The sequence below is a fragment of the Grus americana genome, chromosome 6, assembly GCF_028858705.1.
Source record: "Grus americana isolate bGruAme1 chromosome 6, bGruAme1.mat, whole genome shotgun sequence".
NCBI lineage: Eukaryota > Metazoa > Chordata > Aves > Gruiformes > Gruidae > Grus > Grus americana.
The window spans coordinates 6,555,130-6,582,790 of record NC_072857.1 but is presented as its reverse complement, the minus strand read 5'-3'; the positions used below and the strand labels follow the sequence as shown (position 1 = coordinate 6,582,790).

The window sequence follows — 27,661 nt, the reverse complement described above, 5'->3', positions numbered from 1 at the left end:
TCGCACGACTCCGTGTCCAGCTCTACGGGCACATTCAGTCTGAGCAATATCTGTGCCCTCAAACCACCGCTTCTGCGATGGGTAAATTTACTCACTTGTTGCTTTAACGATGAAATTAAAAGGTGAACATCCAGTTCTCTGTCCCTCAGCCTGATAGAAAATGAGATTGTGTTGCTACCTGGTGAGCAATTTTCTTCCCCTCCACCTACCAAAATCACGAGCCATAGGGAATATTCTATGGAGTCGGCATCACTCAGCCACTTGTGATTATAACTATTCCTCTGCTTCAGGCTCTTTTGTTTGTCAAATGTGGCTGCAGCTGCACATAGACAATTCTGTAACACCATTCATAATTTGCAAAGCAAATTTGTTTTGTGTGTATGAAATACAAAATCATTCTGCTCTAACACAGTGCTTATCATGGAGGAGAAAACCTGGGATCTTCAGCCGGCTTACCTGCTAAATTTGTTATGAATCTCCCTGTATTCAGAGTAAATAAGTCCCACAAATGGAATGGGGTCAAGACTCTGTCATCAAGGAGGTCCTTTTCCAGTTCTGGGATGCTGAAATCCCTTGTGAGTATATGAGAAAATATTATCCCAGGAAGAGATAGTGTGTTTGCTCATGGCACTTTAAAGGCCTTTTGTATTTGTTTGCATCAATGCTTGTTCATTTGCCTCTAGGTTTTCAGAGCAACATAATTGACATCTCAATTCATTAACTGATGTATTTAAACAACATGGGTGTTCTGAGGTGCTCGATCAGGAAGAAAACAGTTGGGAACATAGAGATTATATTACCAACTACATGTCAGAACATTTTCAGACATATCTAATCTATGTCAGAGAATACATAAAATTAAAGATAATCCCTTTCATACTCAACAAATACCAAAACAATGCCTCAGAAAGATTTTGCTTAGGTGTAGCCCTTTCCTTGTGTGAAATATTTTTCTATGCATAAATCTTTTTCAATAGAAAGCATTACAATTTAGGGATTAAGAGAAAAAACCCAACCAAACAAACCAAAAAACTTGAAGAGTTGGGACAATAATACTGCCTTAGTTTATATTCATTTAAGCCAGATTTCTCCATACGCTTTAAATGATCAGCTCCTTTTTAGGTGTCCTTAGTAGATACTAGTAGTATCAGGCCATAAGATGGATTTCAAGAATGACACTCAAGTCTGAAAGTAACAAAACAGTTCCAAATATGAAACTTATCCTAATACATGGCACTTCCACATAACACGTGTATCTGCGTTCCAAGGAGGTATCCATCAACTTTTCGTTAGTACAATTCTTGGAACGAGGCATCATACGGAGGCAAAGTGCAAGAATGGTGCAAGAAGGCAATGACCACAATGATAGCTGTACAGAAAAATGGGCCTTTGAGGAAAAGAATGCACTTTGTGCACTTTTTTTGCAGACTCTGTTTGTTGTGGTTTTGTTTTTGGTTTTTTTTGTTTTTGTTTTTTTTTTTTTTTTTACTTTTACGATGTTTCCTGTAAGTTTTCAATAGAAATTTTAAAGTCAAGGTCACAAGAGATAGTGTTTTTAACAATGGTGTAAGAATTACTGATTGCAAAAATTTTTTTCCCTTTATCACTATTTTTCTTTATCAGTATCTTTTTTTTAATTTTTTTTATTGTATATGGAGATTTATAAACCAGCTATGTTTTTAGAAACAAACAATGTTTTCTCAAACACCTTTCCTACCTTCCAGTTTATTTCAAGATTTATTTAAAAAATTCTCTCCTAGAGGTGGGAAAAACTCAGCATGTTTGATGTGCTCTCACCCCTTGCACAGGAGACTTGCTCTTCTTGCTCCTTTGTTACTAGACCTCTCTCTGTGCTCTTTACATTCCTTGGGTCTAACCCATTCTCTGCTGCAGTTTTTAGAAGTGCTCTTCCTGTGCTTTACTCTGAATACCCAGCTAACAAAACAGGAAGCTAAGGAGAAGTATGGTTGTGTTTCAAAACACCACGGACCATCCACTTAACTCCCTCGTAACTGTTTTATTGTCCTTTCTTTCATTATGCTTTGTCCATCTTTCAGGTCTGAACTTTTACCTCTTCTCTTTGTGCTCTACCTTCTCCAGCTATTTGAGCCTGTAACTGCATTATTTCAGCAGCTACAAAGACAGTATTAAGATAGAGCTTGTAAAACTAAATTATATTTTCTATTCAGGAGCTTGCAATATACTTTACTTCTTCTCCGTGCTGCAAAAGATGGAAAAATTAATAAAAACTGTGTTCTTATCTGATGATTCCTCATGGGCCTTCAGACTTTCTCATGGCTTGAACAGGTTGATAGATATATACAAAATAGGCTAAATCAAGACAGATCCTCTCTGAAGCATCCCTGTCTAATTCTCTGAAACATGTATGTAGAATCCTTTAGAACTGTAATAATAGATTATAAAGAAAGTTCATAACATTTCTTCAAAAGAAAATCCATAATATTTCTTCAAAGAAAAAATAGCTTAAATTTGAATATTTTACTGAAATTCTGCTTTTATTCGATTCAAGAAGTAAATGATCTAAAACTATAATTATGTTGTTTTGGGCTGTAAACACATAAAAATGAATTACTTTACATATGAAAGCCAAGAAACAATCTGAACTATGCCTTGCTGGAGACCAGTAATGAATCTATTTTAAAACCATATAAGCACATATAAATAGTCTCAGTGAAATCATGGTTTTATGGAATTCTCCACAATTTCAACTGATTAGGTTGACAACTATTTATAGTTTCTTTCTAACACAGAAAACACAAAGCAAGGAATTTTGATAGCAAGTTTTCAGATGGCATGTCAGAAAAGTTCTTAGTTCTGCTAATTTGCGTCCAGTTCAACCCAATGGTTTATTTTCTCTATTTCCAGCAGGTGAGCGATGATAAGCGGTGTGTCCATTTAGCTGTGCATAAAGCACATGAACAATGAGCATTGAATTCAGGTTACAGTTTAGAAGAGGAGTCGGCAACCCTAAACCCAAGCTTAGCAGCATTAGTGCAGAGTTGGAAGCTTATCTTCCATCTGAGCAGCCTATGCTGTTAATGCAACAGCTCCTGATGTATGGTTATTTAGCTATAGCTCACTGCTAGCATAGGTGTCAACAACTCATGACAAAACTTACTTCTGCCCTTTGAAGTCTATGGTAGCATGCTGGGGACAGTCATGTCATAAGACTTTATAACATTTGTTTTTTTCTCTTTGAAAGAGTATTGGGATGAGCAAGTAGAGACATTTGATAGTGGCACTTCAGCTAGCAACAGTGTTGTGCTTAATCTTTTCCTCTCTTAGGCTCTGAGAAAGTATTATGGAAATTACTGGTTTTCATGGAGCAAGAATTTTGAGGCAAGCCAACCCCCACTTAGGCATTCAACACTGTGATATAAATAGATGTGAAGAAGATAACAGGTCTCCTTTTTTGCATTCAAACAAACGTAAAGGGGAAGTTACAAACTAACAAGAGGCATTTGGGGGAGAAGGGAGGAAGAAGGCTTAAGGATTAAGCCCTTCCTGTGAGGTATTACATTAGCTTAAGAAGAATTTAAAATTTCATGAACCAATAGTTTGATTCAAATCTGAAATTTTAAAGACAATATTCTATAAATATCATAAGCAACGTGTGTTAGCATGGAGAAACTCTTAGTGACAACTGTTATTTTTCAGTAATATAAAAGATTTATTAGCTGTTATACCACTTATAGACCAGGGAGCTCTGGTGATGCTCTCCAATGTGGGGTTCTGCCCCATTATGTCCTGCAGAAATTTAAAAAAAACCCCAAAGTATTTTCTATTTTTTTCTTAATATATGAGACAAATTATCTTTGAGAAATCAAAGGTTGGACCAGATGGTCTTTCGAGGTGCCTTCAACCTGGGCTATTCTATGGTTCTATGAAATTCTTAACCTAATAAATGATCGGCATGAAGGATCATTCTCTCCTGCATCCCAGAGGATCCATAGTGTTAGCTATGGGCTGTTGCTCTGTCCCTTTGGAAATTAACTAGCTCTACACATGGCATGTAATTTGTGGGGCAAAATTCACATGGATTGACAATGACTATCACCTGATTCTGCAAGTAAGTTCAGTAAAATGGGTGCCATGACATCTGCAGGTACCTGTTCATCAACAACAGCAGGATGTTAAGGAACTAGTCCTAAATTTGTCCTGAGCAATGAAGAGTCTGTGCGTTTCACACATATTTTTACCCCTGTACTGTGCTGTGCTTTGCATTGCTTATGAATCCTTTTTCTTCAGCTCCTGCTTTGCTTTTGCAGTTAGTGGCAAAACTCTTGTCTTGCTTTCATGGGGCCCGGATATTGGTCCAGTATAAGTTACTTACAGTTTTAAAGGGCTTCTAAGTGCCTTTAACAAAACAGCAATCTTATCACATTTGTGGAAACAGGGTTAGCTCGCTTTAAAAGCTGTGTGCTATTATAGCTAGATGATTAAATGAGCTTGGAAATTTTAAGAGGAGAGAATCTTGCTCTCTGTTCTGTCAATGTAAAAAACTACAGGGCCTGTATCCTCTATAGATTATTTGTTGGAGACTGAGTTGTTATTATCACTTACAAGTCATGATGGCACAGTGATTGCTTAAGCAAAAGGTGGCACATTCTTGGTAGGAGAGAAATGTAATCTGTATTTGATGTTCTGATTGAATGTAAATATTATTCATGGCATATAGCTGAGTCCTCTTCCCTAGTGGTTTTATGGCTTGGGCTTCATTGGTCTTCTATTGCTGAGCTACATCATTTCCTAAATACATCATCTGGATTGGAAGCACTTAACGAATTCTGGATTGACAGAGTGTATGGATCAGTGAAGCTGGAAACCGTTTATCTTTTAAATTATCTAAACATATTCTTCCCACTGTGCCTACTTTAGTTGTTATGTTTGGGTCATAGCATATACCGTACAGGCCTCTGTTGATATTTTTCTGAAAATACTTAATATTTTATTAGCTATCCCTAAGGAGGAGAAAACCGTCAGAAAGACTCTCAGATTCCCTTTCTATCTTGACAAGTAGGGGGAGTGGATTTTCAGTGGCAATTACATACTCAGAGGGCAGGTAAGGGTCACAGCTTATGTCCAAAATGCCAGGCTGATCCTGGCCTCGTGCGAAGATTACCAGTATACCATTTGCAAAACTCTGTCTTTCATGAGTCCAAATGTATATGGAATGTCTTTGTGTGGCATTTCTAACCCCACTTCAGTTGCCATTTCACCACGTACCCCTTGAAGGAGACATCATTACATCATAAGTGGTCAGTCTGAAAAAAATGTACATTTTGTCCTGAAATACACAAACTGGAAACACCGAAATATAGTTTACGAAAGGGATCAGCAACTTCTACCACCAATTCCAAAGATGAATTGTGGACAGCATTTCAATGACCTGAGTCAGAGTTAGGAGCTGGAAACCATAGCATTGCGATGCAATGCTTCCTGGTTTTGGAGCCCACAAGAATAGCTGAGAGCTATTACCACTCAGAAGCAAATCAGAGTATTATTTACTGTTTATTTAGCATTTCTGGTATGCCTTCTTTGCAAGGATCTCAGACAACTTCACTGCTAGTGACTGCAGCATCAAAATATTCCTGTGTTCAAGTAAGCCTTGTAATCCATTGCATAAACCACGTCAAGACTGGTTAGTTACTCATTGCGAAGCACCCTCCGAATGCTGAAAAGTGTGTGCGTCTTATCTACACCCACCGGTACATATAGATTTTGCATTTAAAAGTTCTGTGTGTGATGTGCCTACCTTAACAGGTTTTAGGAAGTGTCTTCCAGGAACAGTGCTCGGCTCACTCCATTAGGGTAATGCTATCCATTTAATGGAATCACTTATGATTTACACTGGTGTAAGTGGGACTGGAATCCGGGCCTTGATCTTCTTAATGCAAATTCATCAATTCTGTTAGATACGAGATGAAAGGAGTCTATTGTGTTCTTCAGTCATCTCTTGAAGCAAAATCATTTGACTGGTTCCGGGCAGTAAAAGGTCCCTGCTCCTGCAGTTAGCTAGCTCCAGAGATGAAACCTTGGGTTGGTGACCAAAGTTCTTACTGGAGTTATTTATCTTTCATCGACAGTGATCAAACGAATGCCAATAATGAGAGCAGCGATTTCAAAGTTAAAAGTTAAGAATGCAAAATTTAAGATTAATATGTTCCTCTGGTGTTAGACTGAGCACTATGTGTTTAAACACACACATTCTTTTCATACAAAACATTTTATTCTCCTTTTAAATCCTTGATGCTGATCTGACAGTGGTGCAAATGAGAAGGTCACAGAGGTCTCTGTTGTAAAATCAAGATGGATTCGGAAGCACAGTGCAGATACTGGAATAGTGTAAAACACAGAGTACGTAAACATAACAAATAGCTGCCACATACCAAAGTATATCAAGTGCCAAATGTCCACAATACTGCAAATTAACTGCTATGGCAGGAGAGCTAGCGGTGGTGTTCAGAATGGAAAAGCAGAACTCAATTACAGAGATCATAAAATAATCCTCTGCCTTGATCTTCGGCCCCCTAAACCAGGAGAGGCAGAAAGAGCTGGCTCTGAACAAACAATCTTTTATTGGTGATGGATGTGGCAACGCTTTGTCCAGTAAAATTGCTGATTTACTAATAGGAAAAAAATAAATCTTTTGTGATGACACCAACCTCTCTAACCTGCTAAAGAAAGTGCAAACAGATGGGTATCTCTGTGACTGTGAGTGATGAAACCGGGCTAGAGAAATACCAGTAGTGTCTGACGAGAACTAATATTGCAACCTGCAGTAACATCACCAGCATCCCCCATTAGGATATATTCATTTTCTTTGTGCCAAGAATATGACCTATGATACTGCATGGTTTGATTTAATAGATCTGCCTCTTCTGACAAAAAGGTAACAGATATTATATACAAATGTGAAATGTGCCCAGGGAAGCCTGGACAGATTTAAATTCCTTAGACTTTCCCCTTTATTGCAATGCCAGCAAAATTAAGGGACTTTTGATCCTACTAGTAAATTTTTTAAAGCATGTAGGATACCTGTTTTATGGATTTTGAAGGGAGAGAAAAACTTTTTTGTTTCTGATACAAGAATGGATTTTTAAAAATAATTATTTCCCTTTATATATGAAACTCCATACTGGCTTTGACACTGGTGATGTTTTTCCTTAAGACTAATCTGACGTATTTCAAGAACAATTGCAACCAGGTCTAGTTGATTTAAGCTGGTACAAACTACTGATATAAGCCAGGTAAAACACAGAAGTGAGAACAGAATGGGGCCCTGCATTGTCGGCAGAGCAGGTAAATATAGCTCAGAAACTTATTTGTGGAGTGACATAGTTTGCAGTAAGTCACGTACATAAAAAGATTAATACCTATCACATATCAATGCTGAGGAAATGGTACTTTGTTGATTATATATCAAAATTGAAGGACTTTTGGGTGCAGCTCATCAAACACTGACTTAGGAAACAATTTTCTCCTGGCATATTTTTTCTCCTCGGTAGTCTACAAAGGCAGTTGGGTAATTTTTGCGTTTTCTGTATGAAAAAGTACTTATCCCTTAATCCTTAAATCACAACAATTGAGCATAACTTCATGTGCAAAGCAGCCAATAAAAGCACAAAATAGGGATTAGCGAGAGTATTTTTAGATTAAAATTACTGGAGTTGGAAAGAGGTGGCACATAATCTCAGTACCTTCACAAGCACTGTAGCAAGCTGAAGAGGATTTGTTCTGTTTCATTTGAAGACTGATAGCGTAAGTTACATGGGAGAGAAGCTATTATTCTAACAGGGAGGATTTCACAATAATCATAATCCATGACTGTACATAAATTTAGTTGAAAGTTCATTCTTTTTTGTCTGATATCTTTTAATCATCAATGCTATACAATACTTCTGCTTCAACTAGCAAAGCACATGGGAAAGAAAGTTAAACCGATCGTTTTGGTCATAAATTAGGACACTCGTTCAGCTGCAGCAATTGCTTTCATTTCTAAATATTAAAACAAATGACTACTCTCGTTTAACCTTGAGGCACAAGATTCTCATCGTTTATATTGTGATATAATTCACATGAGTGAATATAAGGTTCCGATGGAACAAAAAATAATTCCTCTTCATTTCCTCCCCAAAGTGCTCAAGCTGGTTGGATGGCCACATTTGCAGCATGAAGTCCTGGACTCAGTTTGCGTATTCGAGAGGAAAAAAGAAAAACAAACTCCCAGCCTCTGATATTCAGCTCGCTTTTGGAAGGAGTATGTATTCGTTCCAGATCCTGATATTTGGGATATTTCTTAAATCTTGCCTGGAGTTGTGTATGACAGGTATGAGTCACAGTAAATGGCAACTACTGTCTACACTTCCGTTTTTAGAACATACACAAATTTATTGGTTAATGTCTATTACATTACTACTACTACATAAGCATGATGTAAGTGTGTCTGATTTACTGTACCAATACCTACAGCTGGAGACTATCTGTTCTACTCAACAAGATTTAAATGACCTTTGGGGTGTATAACGTGTATCCCATTATCCCATTAACAATGAGGTGCAGCTTTGGGCAGTAACAGATATGTTACTTTATTTATATGTACAATGATTTTTTTTTAATTTTTTTTTTGCTCATCTGCTTTTACAGCTTCACCAAGTTATAGAAGAGTCAATAGCTGACTTAGTGACTCTGACAGACTAAATAATGCTTTGTACACACTCATTGCTAGAGAAAGAAAAATGTTGGGTTTATTTTTGTGACCTTTAGATTCAGAGAACTGCCTAAAATCAATTTATAGTTCAAAGAGATTGGATGATACCTACGCTAAGCAGTAAAATTGCTTCCGCTTTGATAGTGTGCATTAAAATATAAGACCAAGGTAACAGACATCGATTTGGATACAGAATGGGGAGTGAAGGGGGGTTTGTCAAGTATAGGAGGTTGGGGAACCATTTGACAGGTTTCAAGCCAGTCTGTCTTGAATACTTAAGAGAAAGATTTAGAAGAAAACCAAGGAATCTGACCTAGTAACTAGTGTTATTAAGGAATAAACATGAGTTCTTTTGGCAAATCACTCCGTGCAGTGAAAAGGGGACAACCATCCAGACTGTCCCTGGAGAACCATGCACTGAGTTATGAGAATTTCATTGAGAGCAGGATGGGATGACTGATGAGTGGTTGCTATGCTCTTGCCACTTTCTGCCTGAGGTCAGGACCCAGCTTTTATCAGAGCAGAAGACCTCTTCTAATGATCAGTCCTCAGAGATTAATGGGACCAGGTTAGTTTCAGAGCCCCCTAAGGAAGATTATTGCTCAGGCTATGAACGATACTATTGAAATGCTTTAATTATCTGTTGCCTTTAGTTGTTGGTATAGTTTTTCTTGCATGACACTTTGTTTATCAACGTCGTCACAGGTCACCTTGGAGAACAGATGTCTTGCAGCAAAAGAATTAGGAAAGAAGGAAAGCAGAGTGATACTGGCATGTCTCATGTTCTGATCTTGCTGAGGAGGAAACATGTTTTGAAATCGTATGCCAGCGTTGTGGCAGAAATACAGAGGTGGTGATTCATACCATCTAGTACGTCCTGTTGTGAAGAATTCTGCCTAGTGGCAAATGAGGTGGCTCATCTATTGAATTTTGACTCACAGAGCCAGGCATTCCTGAAATCAGACCTGCTAGCTGCTCGTCAGGTAAGAGTGAAAGCAAAAAGCCTTCCGTGTTTGATTCTAAAGTACATTGTACTGTAATGCCATACTAGTTCTTATCTTCTTACAGCCTTTGTATGCAAAACCTTTTTAAAATTCTAAAAATTAGAAAGTACCTGGTCTGGGGACTTTGGTACAGATTCGACCATTTCCAGAAAACCCTACTGGGCATCGGCCGCAGACGTATCCAATGTAAGGGGGTTTCCGATCAAAACATAACACTCCGGGAAAACATGGCCTGTTGGCACAGGTGGTAATATGTGAGAGTGGTGCTGCATGGCCTGAAAAAGAGGGGAGTTCAAGCGTGTTTATTTTTTATGTCTCAAATCAAACACATATATAAAATTAAGCAGTGACTGCCTGAGCCCAGCTAAAGCTTTATAACTGCTTTTATTCTTTTAAAGTCTAATGAATGCAGAATGTTCCCAAAACTTGAGCCAAACATGAGAATGTCCTGTAGGCAGAGTGTAACAGAACAGCTGTTTCTCATTAAAGCAAGATTTATTAGTCCTCTAATTATATGTTTTCAAGTTTATTACTCAAAGTTGTTTGGCATTTATCATGGATAATATAGAAACTGTAATTTTCAGCATAACTGAAAGATTAGCTGGATGAGAAACTGTATTATTCAACATCCTTTTGGTCTTTCATAATTGGAAGGTAATCATCAAGCCTTACAGCACATATACCCTACCTTTAAAAATACAGTCAAGTACATATGTTTCTGATCTAGAAATCACCCTTAATGTGTCAAACCTTGTATGACAGGAGACTAATTATTCTAGAACTGCGTGCAAAATTTAACACTCCGGTAGTATATAATATTTTATCACTTATGATGTCACTGAATAGCAAGTGTATATGAACTGCCTGGGAAGTATTTAACAGTGTCAAGACAGAGAACAGATGATGAATAAAATCTTAATGATGGTTGTAGATCTTTTTTAATTGCCTCCAGTGAGGTCTCCATCACAATTCTCAAGTATTTTCAGCATTATTCTTGCACCTTGCCTACAGCATTATGATGGATACCTACCCATAAGAGGCATGTTCTGGTTAGGTGTTGGCTGGCCTGGTACAGATTTACAAAAGAAGGTGAGAAAAAAAAAATATTTTCTTTTACATATGACCCCACACAACAGACACGTCCAGTCTCAATTCTTCTGCTCCCCGCTTTGGCTAGAAAAATCAACTAAAAATGCAATACCCTTTAGAATTGGGCCAACTTAAGCAGCTTTTCCGCGTCTGGGAAAAGCAGCTGCCACAGTCAAGTTCATACTTCAAGGGTCGATCTTTGCTTATGCTCAAATCTCAGTCTTGATTCAGTGACTGCCTGTCAAACGCTGAAATAAAACGTCCACATCACTTGGCGATGGCAAGTTGGCATAAGCTGTCATTCTTATCATCTTGCTTTCCATTGATCACTAAGATTTGGAGTGATTTTGTTCTGCCTCAGAAGCAATGAGATTTCTAGTTAAGCCTGACCACTCTGATTGCTATTGCTGTAATGGCTCTCTTCCCATGTAAAATTGTTTAGCAGCAATCCAGTTTGATTTACTGAGGGGTTTTTTGATTTTTTAACTCTGCCTTTCTGTGATGTATTATAAACGGCTAGTTTATGTTTACTGTTAAGATGGTAAAATGTATGATTTCTGAATACATAAACTGCAGCAACCGAAAAAGATTTCATATCCTTCTATACCTACCGTGTCTATCACTTATGCTAAAATTCTTAATTACAGGAGAATCCTTTGCCTCTGAGGGTTGCAGTAGCTGCTTAACTTCAGCCTTGTTCAAATCACCTTTGCCATTGCCTTTTTCAGTGCTTAAAGCTTTTGTAGTGTCAGCAGCAAGCACAGCTGTGAAAAGAAAGCACGGAGACAAGGAAACAAGGTGTTAGAGCTTAGCTGTGATTGATGATAAAAAGCAACAGTAACAGCAAATCAGATAACCTGACATAAGTTTATTCTGGAAGCCAACCATCAAGCAAATAAAGGCAAATCAGGTGAGTCAGCTGCTGACACGCAGCAAAACTTCAACACAAATATAGAAACAATTACTATGCCCAAACTCACTGAACTTTGATTATCTGAGAGACATACTTAATATGCACAGTGATCTTTTATTGAGCTAAGGGCAGTGAGAAGGCTTCGGGTCCCCGTGTATCAGACAGCATCGCTGCTTGGATGAAGATGCTGCACCACGCGCTGGGGCTGAGCTCTCTCTGATTCCTGCCTCTCCTTGAAAGCTTCTGACTGAAACTGGTGTGCACGTTTGCTGCCTTTGGGTAGTTCAGCTGCAAGCTTTGTGTGTGTCAAAATACCTGTACAGAGTGTACCATGGATGTAAAGAGGAAAACTGATTGGTGGAGAATCTAAAAATAGTGATTTCTGCATGATTTCAAGATAATTCTTGAATGAATTAGGGATGATAAAGTCTATGTAAACAATGCTGCAAGTTAAACAGCTATTGCCCTGGGTCTCTTGGATATTCTGTGCTCTTAATAAAGCCAGAGACTGCGACTCTTTATATATATTAAACAATGCAATGGGCTATAGCCTACTCTAAGAGCTGTAAAATTACTTGTTTTCTCCTCCTTCCTTCCAGAAGCCTTTATCCTTGCTTAAGCAAGGGAAGTATGAGTAGGTTTGTTATGTCTGTGTATCAGAACCACAAAGAATGATGTCTGTCCTCTTTTGAGTGGAAAAGGAAGCCTTCAGGTTTATTCCTTCTAATAAATGTGCATTTTGGAAATAGGGAAATCTTTCTGTAATTAAAAAAATGGAAAGAAAGAAATAAATTACTATTTTTAAAAGGGCATTATTTTTTACATCTTTTCTTCATTGGACAAATTAGCTACAAAAATATGCATTAGTGAAACAGATGCAAAATCACTTTGACATAACCAATGTGGCCAAATAACACAGCAAAGAAAACATTCTGTACAGACATTTGGCAATGTGATTGCATGGATATTTGCTAAATCTGTCAAAAGCAGTCCTGCTGGTGCCAGGATCCTGCAGTTACAACTGAGTCTTTTTACATCAGTGGGTTTTTTTACTTTTGGTAGTCAATATGAGGAAAAGTTAGTATCTGCACAGTTAATATCTGTATCTTTTGCTTCTCGGATTTCTTTGGAAACACCAACAAACAAACAAATGCAAAACACTTCAAGTGTTGATTTCTCTCCTTCTGGCCAACAAAATGTTATTTTTGGAGAAGATTTATGTGTGTACGACTGAAACCAGCAGAGTATGAGTAGGTCACATCCTGTGCACCGGGAAGGTCTCAGCAGAGTACGAAGTCACTGTCATCTCCCTACTAAAGAGTTTGCTGCCCCAAAAGCAAATTCTGAGCAGGTATAAAATTGTTCCTGGCTATTTCCTTCTCCAGTTGGGACCTGTGGTGTGGCTTCATGCCAAGCATGAGCTCAGCAACTACGGACTGTGTCCTGTAATGAAAGCTCACCTTGGAAACAGAGGCGAAAGGATGTGAAGGATTTGCACATGGACCTTCTTCCTCTTACCCTACATCCTGCTTACACAGCATTCACCCAAAACAAAAGTAATCCTGGGGGTGCTCCCCAAGTACTTATTAGTGGGTGATATATTTAGGAGTGAAATAATGGAGAACATGGGGAATGTTCTTGGCAAATTATCTAGGTGGCATCTGGAAAATACTTTTTTGTATGCTACGGTGTTCATTCTAATCAAAATGAAACTAAACTGCAGTGAAAAACAGGAAACAGAGAGCAATTTTCAATTATCCATATTAATATAACATGACAATAGTCTGCTCTGTATATTTAAAGGTCCGTACTTGAAGTGAGTGGCAAAGTACTCAATTAAGGATAATAGTAGTAGAATTGAACCGAATGTTTTTCCTCCATCTATTAAAATAAATCATGCAAAACACTTACATTTGCAAGTTTTACCATTTCCCTCCATCCCACTGGGGCAAATTCCACACGTATACGATCCAAAGGTGTTCATACAAGACACTCCAGGAAAACAAAGACTCTCTTCACATTCATTCCTGTCTTCCTGACAAGTAAGCCCTGTGGCAAAACAAAGGGGAGGTTAATAATCAGGAAAGATTCCCTGTTTATTCTTCATCTCGAATGTTGAAGCAGACTAAGGCTTACTTCTCAGCTGTAAACTCATTACAGGGTACGTCACTCATGTTAGAGCCAAATTCCCCACTGTCTCACTTAAACCTGATTTTATCACACTGTTTATTACTGTCGTTACTGGCACCAGAAGTGCTGAACTTGAGACTACTGCTCAAAGAAAACTGTGCATGTTAAATAAATTATTTCCCCTGCATTTCACTTCTTTGTTGCTGCCTTTGTTGTGTGGTTTACGTGCAATCTTTGTCACATACTGAACAAGCCAATGAACGTCACCATTTCGGATTTAGGATCTGAAGAGCCACGTACTGACCTATTGTGCTTTTCATTTCTATGTGAACCTCACAAAACTAATCGCTTATTGTCAGCCAGCTTGATGGACTCTGGCTGAAGGTAAACCTAATGAAAAGATCAGATTTTTTGATAATTTTTTTCTATTTAAAACTAAAATTTGAGGAAACCTTCTGAAAATATCTGAGCCACAGTGCTGGTGTACAGAAGATAAGCTGCTACAGGATCCGAACCCAAAATAACATATCTTGCCTATTGCTGATTTTGGAAATAGGGTTTTAAAAATCCCTTGACGCAACTGATATTCAAATTCACAACTCCGGATACCTATAGGGGAAGGTGACCTAAAAGTTAAAATTACTATCTGAACAGCAAATGATGCGGAGTAATCACATATAATGTTGTTAAAAACTCCCTCAGGCTTCAGGCGTGCGTGCTGCTGTCTCTGAGCACTTGAGAAAACTTGCTTGGCTATTGCTGGTCACCAGAATACGCAGCCCTGCTAGCAGGTCGTAAACCAGCCCCTGCCACTTCTGTTAAGGCGTGCCCTTTGTCCCTTGGAGGAACACCCAAGGAGGTTGGGACACCTTCTGGAGAGTCCGGGTACCTGCTTCCAGACATAACCTTAAGGTAGAAAAAGGCTTGTTCCATATCAGATATCCAGCTTTATCATGAAAGAAAATTAAAGGATACTTTTTTTTTTCCTTCTAAAAAATAAATTTTTCACAGTGGAATCAATTACAGGATGATAAAACCAGATTACTATTATTCATCTCCTACAACCTAATCTCTCATTGCTTCAGCATTTCAGATAGCTTCCACTACTCCTTTCAAGTTAAAATAGCATCTCCACATAAAAACCTCAAATTGAGGTTTCTATTGATTGAGCTGCCTTGAAATGCTAGTGACATCACCTTCGCATGTCTGCTTTGTCTTGTGAGAAAAAAAAAAAGAACAGCAGCGCAAAAGCAACGTCCCTTTTCTGGTGCCATCTCAAGCTAAATTGCTCTGGTTTTGCATGCTTCTTGCACTTTAGTTGGACATCACATAGTATTGCAGGGCTTAACTTACTTTTTTCCCGCCCTTGTTACATTTTGGATTACTATTTCTGTAGTATAATTTAATTAGCACATTCGTAGCATCAGGCTGCTTTTCTCTGATACTGCTTTCTGATGATGCATTGGGAAATTATTAGACACCACATTATGGAAAATATTGAATGAGTTACCCTCTGATTAGATGAGTAATTATTTTCTTTTTCTGAGTATCATATAAAGACTAAACTTGATACCATAGGCAATGACAGTAGGAATGAAGTTCCCAGTTTCAGTAACACCAGCCACTTCTCCCTCAGTCCCCTCTCCTCCCTCCTATGTACTCTATTTATGCTGCAAAGGGCTGGCTTTAAAATCTCAAAGAAGAGAGACTTACAAAAAGCAAAGGAACACCATAAGTAACAAGCTAAATTTTAAAATTCGGTCACCTGACTGATTTTTGTAATGTAAAGGTAGAAGCACTTCTTTTCACTTAGAGAGATTTGATTTTAAACAGTATCTGATCAATTTGGGCATAATGGTAATCCAGCTGAGTCCAAGGACAAATGTTTGCAAAGTCTGAAACTTGGCTGAAGGTTGCTGAAGCAGCAGCAGCGATGGACAGAAAGCCGTCTGCACCGAGAAGTGTCAGTTACTCTGTTTGCACGACCTCCAGCGCACTGCAACACAAGGGAGTCTCAATTCTCTTGGCCTTGCTACAGTACAAATAAAAATAATAGGAATAAAAGATCTTCAAGTTTCGTGGTTGAAACATCTGTTTCTGTGCCAGCTCTATTTCTCCATCCCTGCATGGGAAATTGGCTGAGAAGATAAAGTCCTTTTATGCCTTGAAAGGAGCTGGCCACCTACAGATGCAGAGAAAGACTTTTTGTGTTCACATTAAGTTGACTCTAAAGGAACAGGCAATCTCATTTAGGGACTCTATGGTTATTCCAAACCATGAACAAATATTGGGTTTTTCTTCAGTTTCCTGAAAAGTAAAATGAAATTATAGTTCCATCTTCACCCCGCCCCCCAATTTTATATTAATCGCTGGTATATGGGGAAAGAAAGACTGGTTCTGTGATTGAGATACAGTTTTCAAAAATGAATTCTGTTCTCGGGTGGGTGATCTTGCTTTCAGTGGCCAAAAGAAGAAACAACAGGAATTCTTGATAACTTGTTAACAATGTCAAAGAGAAATGAATGAGCTTTGAACACTCGATGAGATAAACACGTACAAGTCTCTGCAGAAATTTAAAGCAGTAACAATTCTGGAGCCGTCCTTTTCTCAGATTTTCCAACGGCTTCTCTCGCCGCCTTGTTCCCATTCCTACATTGTGCCCTTACGTCGCCTGCGATACGCGGATGCACCTGAACCGCTACCGCTCAGCGACACACCGCGTTCCCCGTGCTGCTGCTGCTCCTGCAGTGGCGTCTGGGAAGCTCTCGGAAGAGTTAACTTTTTGTTTCTACTGCCTGTTCGCTATCATTTGTAAAGATTTGACGGTGAAGTGGTGCTGTCACTTGAGCAGTACAGCATTGCCTTCTCATTAGATTATTGATGGTTTTCTGGGGAATTGAGACATAAACACAGCATCAAGGATGAGCTTTTATTGTTGTCACAGAACCTGCCCTGAAGTAAAATCATCTGTTTCCCAGCTGGCTTTCAGCTCCACTTGCTTATAATTTTTCACCTGCTATTAAAACTTTGAGATATATTCCTGTTTCACTCAATCATATCTTTTTTTTCTGTTGTTGCTTGTGTTTTAGCATTTTTGGTGAGGGAAGTACAGCAAAAACAATGGACGTTTATTTATTTAACCTGGCAAGAATTCAGGGTTTGGGAAAAGCCAGTGTTCCTCTGGCCATCAAGGTGTCTGTGCCCTTGGCTCTAGAGTGGGCTGTATGTTGCTTTCAAGCATGTTATTCTGAAATGTTAGATATTTCGTTCTGTACTGTTTGTGTAAGAATGAGAACCACGTTTCAGAATATGCTCCATGTGAACTTATAAACAATGCATCGTAATTATGGCAGACTATTTTATGTGGAATAATGGAGCTTGATTTCACTCCATCTATGTGCAATACCGCATAAAGTGAGAAGTGCGAAACTGGTGATGATCAAACAACAGGAGCAGGTCCACTGAAGTTATAAACTTATGGAATCATATTGCTTTTTATTAATTTAATCCACCTCCTTACAGGCAAAGAAGAATTATTCTCATTGTATCTTTCCAAGCGTTTAACCAAATATGGCCAAAAAGTTTACCAAATTTCCTGTGCTCATAGGAACGTTATTTCCAGGGGGATTCAAGACATGCTGCGTATCTTTGTTTAGTTTGGAGATTTTCATATTTTGATCAAACTTTCACTTTCTACCTTTATTCTCCATGGTTAGGCTTGTGTGTTCTTGCATCAGCAGAGTCTTTGGTGGCACAAACACTTTGGATAGCAGCAGGCTTAGGCTATTTGCTAGCACTACCTGGAGTCAATACTGTCTAGCTGTCATACATCTTTTAGGCCATTTTTCTGAACTTTCACTTCTGAATGTTTTTTATTTTTTTCATTTCTGCTGGAATTTTATAGTTAATGAAATCTGGACTTGCAGTCCCACATGACCAAAACGAAGATTTCACGAACTGCTGAAAGGCAGAAAGGGTACCTTGCTGCCTGCATGAGCCCACTGGGTAAAATCTGTTCGTTGCTTTTGTTTATAATTGAGTTTCTTCTATATATACACACTATAAGCACTAATGATTATGTGCATTTGATGTTACTTCTACTGGATTTTCCAAACCTATAGCACTGCACAGCAGCCAATATTATGGGTCTCATGAATTCATTCATGCTTTCATATGTGAACAGAGTAGGGGTTTCGACAGGTTCGAGGACTGACATCTGAGCTCAGCTTAAGGTGGTTTTTTCTTACTCTGTTTTCGAAATGGTTCTGATCCAAGAGATGTTCTAACACAGTTTCAGTTAGCACCTTTCATTTGTGGGAGACTAATTTGACAAGAATGTCTTTACTTTCCAATGACTGTTATTTTAACTGGCCCTTTGTCTGCAAAGCTAAGCGAGAGCCAGGTTCAGAAATCCTCTTCAAGTCCTGTGTGTTCAGATTTGCCTGGTACCTCCTGAGGAGCTGAACTGCAAATGAAAAGACCACAACTTCAGTGAAACTCCAGGAGAAGGCGTGTTTAGGCCAATGCGAAACCCCGTTATGTCGGAAGCGAGTGGTGTTACGAGCAGCTGGAGCGTGGCTCCCAGCTTGGAGGAGGTGGTAGGCACTCTGTGAGACCCAACAGTGACTCAGCTCAGCCAAACTCCAGAAGCTTAATGCAGCAGAGAGTCTAATGACTGGATCTGCCGGTTCCAGCCTGCAGAGCATGGGGGAGTCGGTGTCTGCATGCTGTCACAAGTGCTTTTTCACGTGTCTGAATCATTCGCAGGTGTCCTGAATGCAGTGAAGCTGACTATAACTTGCATGATAGGTACCAACACCTTCTCACCTCACCTACGTTATCTATTATTAGATGCTTCTCTTCTCGCATTTCAGGTTTTCCTGTTTGCACTGTATGTCTTGCATCCACCTCTTTGGCCTCACTCCATTTCGTTCTCCAACTCCTCCTCTTCATACTTTTCATTCTGCTTTTCTAAAAGAACCTTTTTTTGTGCAGGGATCATCCCTCTTCCCTGCATCTCTTAAAATCATATTGCGGCCAGCCCTGAACAGTTTAAAAGGTTAGATTTGTTCCATCAGCATGTCTGACAACCAAATGGATTTGTGGTTTTCTAATGCTTAAATTTAATGAAGCTTCAAATGGGACTAAAGGACAATTTATTTTTGCATGTTTTCCATATCTGCTTCTCCTTCCTAGATCTAGAAAAATCATTCATTCCCAATTCTTTCATTGGTTTAATTTAGTCGAATCCTGTGGAGTCGAAAAGGGTCCTGGATCTTTGCCTTTTCTCTCTTCTACCAAGTCTTCTCCTAGCTCATCTCATGGATGGACAAATCCATGGGAAATAAGCAGGTGGAAACTGAGATCAGGGACCTTCACAACCTCCTTGAGCGGTCATTTCAGAACCACAGAGCTTTAGGTCATTTTTCCTTCCTTGCACATGGATAATTAGATAGCTGGTTTTGCACATTTTCTATCTGTCTAAAGCTAAGTAGAGCAGAAGAGGAGGCTTATGTAGTCCATTTGATAGATGCTTGTGGTCATGCTGCACTCAAAAAAATCCTGTAGCACAATATATCTCGAGTTAAATCAGACATGGAAACATTGAGGTGTTACCTCCCAAACCAGGGGGACATTTACAAAAGTAGCTATCCACACTGTCCACACATGTTCCGCTGCCGCAGGGGTTTGATTTGCAGTCATTAATGTCTTCCTGGCAAAACTCTCCATCAAATCCATTGGGACATAAGCACAGGTATTCACCAAGGCCTGGAGGGAATTTAATATTGGTAACACATGTTCCACCATTGAGGCAGCTGCAGGGCTTCACTCTGACCTGAGGAAGGCAAAAGGGAGTGGTGGTAAGGTTCCTCTGAATAATCACACCTGCGAGGTATATTGTTGCCCTTTAGGAAGTTTTGCTGTGCAAACATGTTATCTAGTATTATGAAAACTTATTTCTAACCTATTTCCTTTGTCTAGATAGATGGTCTCATACTCAGCATACCTATTTATTTGGCTGAGAGCTTGAATTTAAAGGGATTTTTTTTTCATCATTTAGGGGCACATTCTAACTTCTTGTAAGAAAAAAAAAATCCTATTTGCTATAACAGCAGTTTTTACATAGTATCTGAGGGCAGAATTTGTTCCTTATTCTTCAAAGAAGAAATGAAAAATGTTTCTCTTTGCCTGCCTGCCCTCCTTACTGTTCCACGTTACAAATGGCATCCAGGCAGGAACGTGATTGTGGCGTTCCTTAGCTGGTCTCTCTCTTCAGGGAAGAGAGGTCCGTAGTTGTATTTTATGTATGTACAAGAACAGCATTTCAACAGATTTAAACCTCTGTATTATCTCACCTAGTTAAACACAGGTCTGGTTTGACATGTTTCCATTAAAACCATATCTAGACTCCAGTTTCCGCTTTGCTGTGTGGGTTCAGCAGATCGGTATTTATGATGATAGTGGTTTGAATGAGTAAAAATAGGAATCTTTAGGAATAAAAATCTTTTCTTCACAGAATTCTTATGTCAAGAGTCTGCATCCCACTTTATTAGCTCATCCTATCACAGGATTAATGTTAGGCTATACAATAAAGACAAAGCAATGCACAAGCTCTGCCAAGAAACTTAAAGTGTGGAGTACTGACATAAGAGCAAGACATCCTCTAAAAATATCATTGAGAATGAGTTATAATCTCCCTTTTATAGCTAAAACTTGGTCTTTTCTGTTATATGCTTTTTTTTCTGCAATCCAAATGCAGAATGTGAATTTTAAAGCAGATTAATGAACCATTAAAAGGCTCTGCAAGAGCGTTCTTTCAAACAGCAATCAATAGCACTCTCTCTTGTTCCTTGTATATATAGTTTCTATGTTCTCAGAGATATTTATTCCATTAATTGATCATTATTGCTGTGCTGGATAATATACACTTATGAGGAAATAGCTGAAGTCTTAGTTTTCAAGACAGTAACAAATTATTAGCTATAATGACAATTGCACCAAAACACTGACATGATAAACAGGTTTGTTTTCTTTTTCCTTTAAAGCGTTCATTTCCTTACCTCAATAGAGTATCTGCTCTGTGCATTGCATTCATCCGACACAGTGAATTCAAAGGTCTGCATTTCTTCTGAATCAACTTTCCAGATAAGAAGGCCAGCAGGAGAGAGCCTGGCATCCTGTGGGCCAGCCGCTAAGATGAATAGCACAGCTGACCCTTCCGGATCCACTGCTATTAACTGGTAAACAAAATTCTCACCAATAAATGTCAGCAGCTGGCTGGAGGGGGCCTGGAACGCAGGAGGCAGGTTGTCTAAACAGCAAAAATGAAACCATGATTACATAAATTCCGGTTTCTCCCATGTAAAGATTCACAGCACGAGTCTTTGTAGGAGTTCTCTCAAAGAAAAAGGTGCAGAACGTACCCAGAGGCTGACAGGGGAAGTGGTTTAGATGTCAGAGGCAGCAAATGGCTTGACCAAACAGTATACCTTTCTCCTCCTGTTTTTTTTCACGCCCCATACTGAACTTTTCTCCCGTGCTGAACTTTGATTACTTTCGATGTGTTATCTGATACACGGGTGGAGATCAGGCATGACTTCTATAACCTCCCACTAGTCCCCCAATTCTTACTAAAACTTTAATTAATTGTATTTCTTATGCTTACATATGTATATATTTATTCTATCTACCACTCTATCTATGTAGCCATTTAAATATAAGTACACTAAATCTCAAAGTGACGAATGACAGATTAATTGGGTGGGCAACTCAAGGGGGAAAAAAATAATTGTGTAACTAACTCCTCCATTGAGTAGACTGCCCTGGCTTTACACATGAGTAGTAATTAAGCCTGAGCATTTTGACTGAATTCGGTTGGACATTTCATCAGGAATAAAGGTCGTGTCCGTGCCAGCAGAGGTACATCAGTGATGCTGAGATTCTGTATCCCCAGTGACAGCAGTGCATATCACGTCACCATTGGCATTGCTGTTTCTAGTGGTGGTGTTTACATTCAGCATTTCCTTAATGAAGATAAAAGCCTAATTGTACAAGGCTATTTTACAGCAGAAGACAAATGCTACCTGATGATACTTACAATATAAATAGGTGAGGAGGACAAGGTTGAGAAATGATGATGTTTTACAATTAGAACCCAAGAAAAGTAAGATTGGGTGAGTACCCTGAGGTGACAGCAGCTTTGTGCAGGGCCAGGAATTTCCTCTCCATGTCCTAAGCCTCCTTGGTCTCAAGCCGTCTTTCCTCTTTAACCAGTGGTACAAACTGACACGTATTGGTATATAAAGGAATCTTCACACGATGTAATTTGACCTTAGTTATGTTTAACTTAACGAACATTTCTAATACCGAGGATTAATTTCAAGTCACATTCTAAAACTATGAACTATATATGTGTTCTCATAAGGACTGCATATGTCCTTGAATTGTGCTTGTGGGAAGTCATCGTTAGGGGTTTTTTGTGGTGCATATCCTTTTATCAAGCTTTGCTTTCCATAGCATGTCTCACTTTATGCAATTATTTAAATGTGTCTCTCCGCTCATTGCTGCTGTGCTCTTCTAAACTGCTTGTCCAGCAGACTGTCCTGGCATAACTGCTAAAAGCTTCCATCTATTAATTTACCTTTTATTTCCCAAACACTTAAACCATGGAGCCCATAAAAGTTGTGCCCAAAGTAATCAATGAAATATTGATGCTAGGTATGCATTTACAAATAAACACAAAGGTGTTAACTGGATGGAGGGTAATGAGAAGTTGTAACATCAAATCGGATGTTCTGAAAATAGTCTGTGAATGAGTGTTGCTACTGCCACAGAGTTCTCCTTTCCATACAGTGAATATATACATACACTCCCAATTATTGCAGAACTTTTAAAAAGGTTTTCGCAATTTTGAAAACAGGTCTGACAAACCCTTTCTTTTCAATATTTTTAAATTTAGAAGTTATTGAAAAGTGAAACATGATGTTTCAGATTTTCCAAATCACTTCTAGCTGTATAAATTCCAAAAACAAGTGCAGTTTTTCCCTTTTAAGTAATTTTCTGAATTTTAAAATTGAACTGCCTCAATGCTAGTGATGAATTTGTCTATAAAACAATCAGGATCAGTTTATCCCTTGAGTTGCTACTGCTGTGGCCAACACAATGGAAGGAGAGAAAGGAAGCAGGGTTTGTGAGTGCCAGATAATATCTCTCATTAGACTGAACTATATTCCTGGGGGAAAAAATCACAGCTTTCGGGTGTACAAGCTTTTCTTCAGATCTGGCTTTTACCCTTAGGCATTTTAGCTACTCACCCAAGTAACTTGCAATGGGATTTTTAGTTGGCCAACACTTGGGATGGATCTGCCTAGACCTTTTCCTGACAGGGAGTTTTAAATTCCAAAAGATGGATTTTTTTAGGACATAAACTAGAGGTGTATGTTTTTAAATAGAGAAAATTCAAAGTGGCTAGGCTGGAACAGAAATTAAAAGGACTTGTGAACAACTCTCTCCCTTCCTATTGTGTCCCTGCTTCCAACACTGATTTCAGACAGCTTATGACTTCTTGCCTTGCTGGAAACTGATGCCTCTCAAGGACCTTTCTGTCACCTCTGAGAAGAGCGTGTCTGCTCGCTGCTCGCCTCGGCAGTGTCTCCACTGGAGCTATGGACTCCAGACGCTGTGTTACAGCTCTCGCCGTTTCTGCTGCCGCACCTTGCATTCTCTAGGAGCCTCTGTCCCTGAGCATCCCCAGCTGTTCCCCCAGGCCAAGAGCAATCTTCCTCTCCACCCAGAAGGGTCCTGCTGACCTAGTCACCCTAAAGGAATATCAAACTGCAAACAAAGCAAACTGGTCCTGCCACTCACACGCCTCTCTGTAATTTGCTTGTGTTTACAGAACCTAAAAGTGCAGAGAAACTCTTTTTAGGACCAGCACATGAATCTACATAAAAGCGGTATTATAATCTTTATATTGACCAGATGTAAAGGTGCTCATGTAAGTGGGGAGATGCGCTGTGAGGGTAATGCTGCTAGAAACATGGATTATCTGTAGAGCAAGCGGTCAGTAATGGTGGTTGTTTACACTTGGGATGAAAAAGCTATGATTAAGTCCTGAGCATTCAGGAGGTGCTTCAGAGGGCAGCCCTCTCCATGACCCCTGCCATGACAGGCTGCAGAATGAGCCTTTAGGTTCTGCGGCAGGGAAGGTAACGAGTGGCTGATCCCTGTCCCTAAGACTCCCTGCCAAGCCAAGCTCTTTTCTGTGGCATTTCATAGGATTTGGCTCAGGGAAAGGAAACGATTCTTCCAGATACTAAAAGTATACATTAGTGTTTTAAAAACAGTATTTTCCCCAAATTGTTACCTTAAAGATTCGTACCTGCAAGATGACGACAGATGTATTTAGGGTCCGTCACCTTTAGCTGACAGACTTGGGAACTGCATGGGGTGCTGGCGTATCAACAATTTCATTTTCAGGTGTTATTTTAGTTTTATTAATTTGAGATTTGACGGGTTTCAGCCAGACCAAGGTATGTGCCCAGATGCATAGTGCGAATGGTGGAGCACTGTCTGCTTCTGGGCAGTCCGCATTTCTGGTGCACCCAGTTATTCCCATTGCAACCAGTCCCCTCGCACTGTTATGCAGGATAGATTCACGTTAGCTAAATGAAGGAACCGTGTATTTCATAGACCGAGCCATAAATTCCCAGCTAAGTGCTTCTAAATCTTAGAAAAAACTCTCTTACTTTCATTAATAGACCAGGTGAACTTAGAAATGTCAGGTTCACAGAGAAGACAAGGACTGGTGGGGCTTGACTCTCCTTCACCATAGCAAAGTCCATCTATATTACAAGTATTTTCCTGCCAAAAAAGGAAATAAAAATGGGTGGGAGGTGGAGGTAAGGAAAAAAAGAAATAAGATAGGAAATTAGCAGTTAATAATTTCTGGAGATAAGCTGAAACTCGCTTGTCTCTTGAAACAATAAAATAGTAGCAATTTAAATACTGGTGCTTTCTCCCAACAGGGAGAAAAAAAGACTTGTAAGATTTCCAGTTTTTCTGTGTGAGATCCTTGTAGCTGTGAATGTTTTAGCTTAGGCAATGTGCTATTGCTTCCTACTGATGAATGCAGCAGAATGGGATTCCTTTTTTTTTTTTTTTTTCCTCATTTCCACTCTTCTGTAGTGTATGTGATCATTATTCCCAGCTGTGACTACTAATATGATGATTATTAGGTAATGCGCAAAAGCAAGCTCCATGAGATTAGCAAAACCTGAGACTGGATAAAAGCTCCGTTTGAAATTTTGGAATCCTGTTCTGGTAACTTAAATATTTCTGGAGGTTTTTCATAAAAAATATGAAAAAGCAATGATATAAAACCAGAGTAAAGAACTGCATTAGATTTTAGGCTTCTGCAAGATAGCTGTAAACAACAGCTAAACACATGGGTGGTGCCAAGGGCGGGCAGAGCGTCCCAGCAGAAGTCCATGCAGTGCACTGTGGGCACAGCAGCCTTTGAGGCTGACCTGGTCTTCTCCTAGTTAGGGTGGCCACCAGGGCCAGGGAAGCTGTGGCGTCCACATGGCCTGAAGACACTTGGGTTGTCTGAGGAGCAAACACGGACGTAATTAACTGATGCAATTAAAGAACCCATGCCACAGGTAGGTCCCATGGGAGAGTTATGCCTTTCACTTGTAGCCTGTGTTGGGGCACACCTGCAGATGGGACTTCATCTGCCATTGCAAGCTCCCAGGAAAACATGAGGCTCCCTCAGGAACATGGGGAACGTCACCGCTACAGCGGGACGGCAGGAGGGAGAAGCTCCCAGGGCCCAAATATATTTTCCCTTTTCCCTCCTTTGAATACACACTGGTTTTCTGAGACTGGTGTGTGTTCTGTTACTGGCCTGGTGGTTTCTATCTACTGCTTTATTAGTTTCTCAAACTTCTTTTGCCAAGTATATTAGTCAATATTTTAAATAATACCACTTTAAGAGTAATGGGTAAGGTAGAGACCTCATGATTACCCCTACATGATAGAACGTGACAGATCTTCAGCATTAAAATCTGGATGTTAATTAGATTTTATTACATTGTTGTTTTCAAAGGCTTTGTTCTGATGAAAAAGATGCTTTTTGTGATGTGATAGTACGGTACAGAATGGGCTCCATAAAAGGAACGCAGAATGCGAAATGGCCTGATATAAAACGTCCCGTAATTGAAACACCTTTTCTGAAAGCGATTTAGGTATTACAAAGTAATGTTATAAGAGGGGTAATTAGAATGCGGTCTGATGCAATTGGAAACCTAGTTCAAATAGTCCCTTGAAGCATCTTAGGATAGAAGTTATTATAATCCCTAGAGAAGACCAGCATATTGAGGAAACATACATTTCTGAGTTTGAAAAATGTAAGAATAAGGAAAGCCTTTGACCAGACCCTCCCCCGCCCCATCTTTAATATGGTTCTGACATAATTATTTTAATCAGAAATTTAAGTGGCTTTGCCCTCATTTGGGCCTATAAAGTAATTTCTATTCACTGATTTATTTGAAAAAAATGTGAACTTTCATTTTATTTTGGTAACCAGTATGTTCTTGCAATCAGTGCAAGTTAAAAAACTTTATTTTCCCATTAGTGTTAATGAGGCAAATGAGTTAAGATATATACCTGATTAATCTTCATTTTATAAAAATGCACACCAGAAATGGTCTCCTATTCATTCACGCTTGCCTCAGGGTAGGAAAGCAGGATCAGCACATTCAAATATCCCCAAACCCTCCAAAACGTTCTTTTAAAGCCCCACTGAAAAACAGAAAAGTTGTCTAATGCAACCCTCTAGAAAATCAGTGGGGAAGCTCTTTTTTAAGGGACGGGGGATGTCACACCAATAAGTCCACAGGAAAACCGAGGGTTATAGTGCTCTCCGGGCAGTTCCTAGCATGTTGGCAGTTTAAAACGTAGCACTAGACTTTTGATTACGGTTTTGAAACTGTCAAAGTACTATATGTTTGTACTTAGCCGTGGTTAATGTAAGCAAGAATGGTTTATGTTCTCTCAAGGGTGTTTTCACATGATAAAAACCATGTAACGTGCGTCTTAGTCTACCTCTTGCTAAGGCAGAAAGTGGGTATAGAAATGATATACCTTACAGTTACAGTGCCCTCGCCAGACAGGCTAGGAGAGGTAAAATAGCTTACTGAGACACTTCAAAAGTGAAGTTAAGCCGCCTTTCAGGGGAGACTCCTCGGTCTTATCTACTTCCACTAACAGCTGCAAAGTATAAATAGCGTCAGCCGCAGTCTTTCTGGAAGCGTCTGTCTGTGAAAGGTCCATCATAAAGCATACTCTGTTGGGTATTCATACCCCACGTAAATATGAAAAAAAAAAATATCACAGACAGGAGATTGTGAAAGAGAGAAAAGTGTTAGGCTGTGCAGCTGACCTAGGAGATAGATTTTCCTCTTCTAAAGCAGTTATTACACACAGTACATCACAGGGAGGGAGAGGGCTAAGGAAGAGATGAACGATCCATATTAAACCTTCATGCTCTTTAAATTACCTTTAATTTACAAAGTCCGGTTGGATGAAATTGGCAGGCCTGGCAGACTGCGTCGTACAGGGTCAACACTCTGGAATTACTGTACTGGAAGCCATCGTTAGTGATCTAAATGATACAAAAATCATCTTTATAAGTAATAATGTTCCATATGGAGACTGTCTGCTCATTTTGGAGCATATACCATTGCCCCCTTGAACTGGATGCTTGCCAGCAAGATAAATTAAACCACTTGT

The 27,661-nt window shown here is 39.3% G+C and overlaps 1 protein-coding gene across 1 annotated transcript in view; it reads right to left on the bottom strand.

Annotated features, from left to right (window-relative positions):
• LOC129208032 (von Willebrand factor D and EGF domain-containing protein-like) overlaps positions 1-27,661 on the bottom strand; it is a 184,253-nt gene that overhangs the window by 51,052 nt on the left and 105,540 nt on the right. Inside the window, exons 14-20 of the mRNA XM_054830120.1 lie at positions 27,429-27,533; positions 24,616-24,730; positions 20,929-21,179; positions 19,484-19,703; positions 13,649-13,786; positions 11,436-11,588; positions 9,846-10,010 (exon numbers count right to left, since the gene is read on the bottom strand). Of these exons, the coding sequence (XP_054686095.1) occupies positions 9,846-10,010; positions 11,436-11,588; positions 13,649-13,786; positions 19,484-19,703; positions 20,929-21,179; positions 24,616-24,730; positions 27,429-27,533 (1,147 nt within the window). The remainder of the gene's footprint in view (positions 1-9,845; positions 10,011-11,435; positions 11,589-13,648; positions 13,787-19,483; positions 19,704-20,928; positions 21,180-24,615; positions 24,731-27,428; positions 27,534-27,661) is intronic.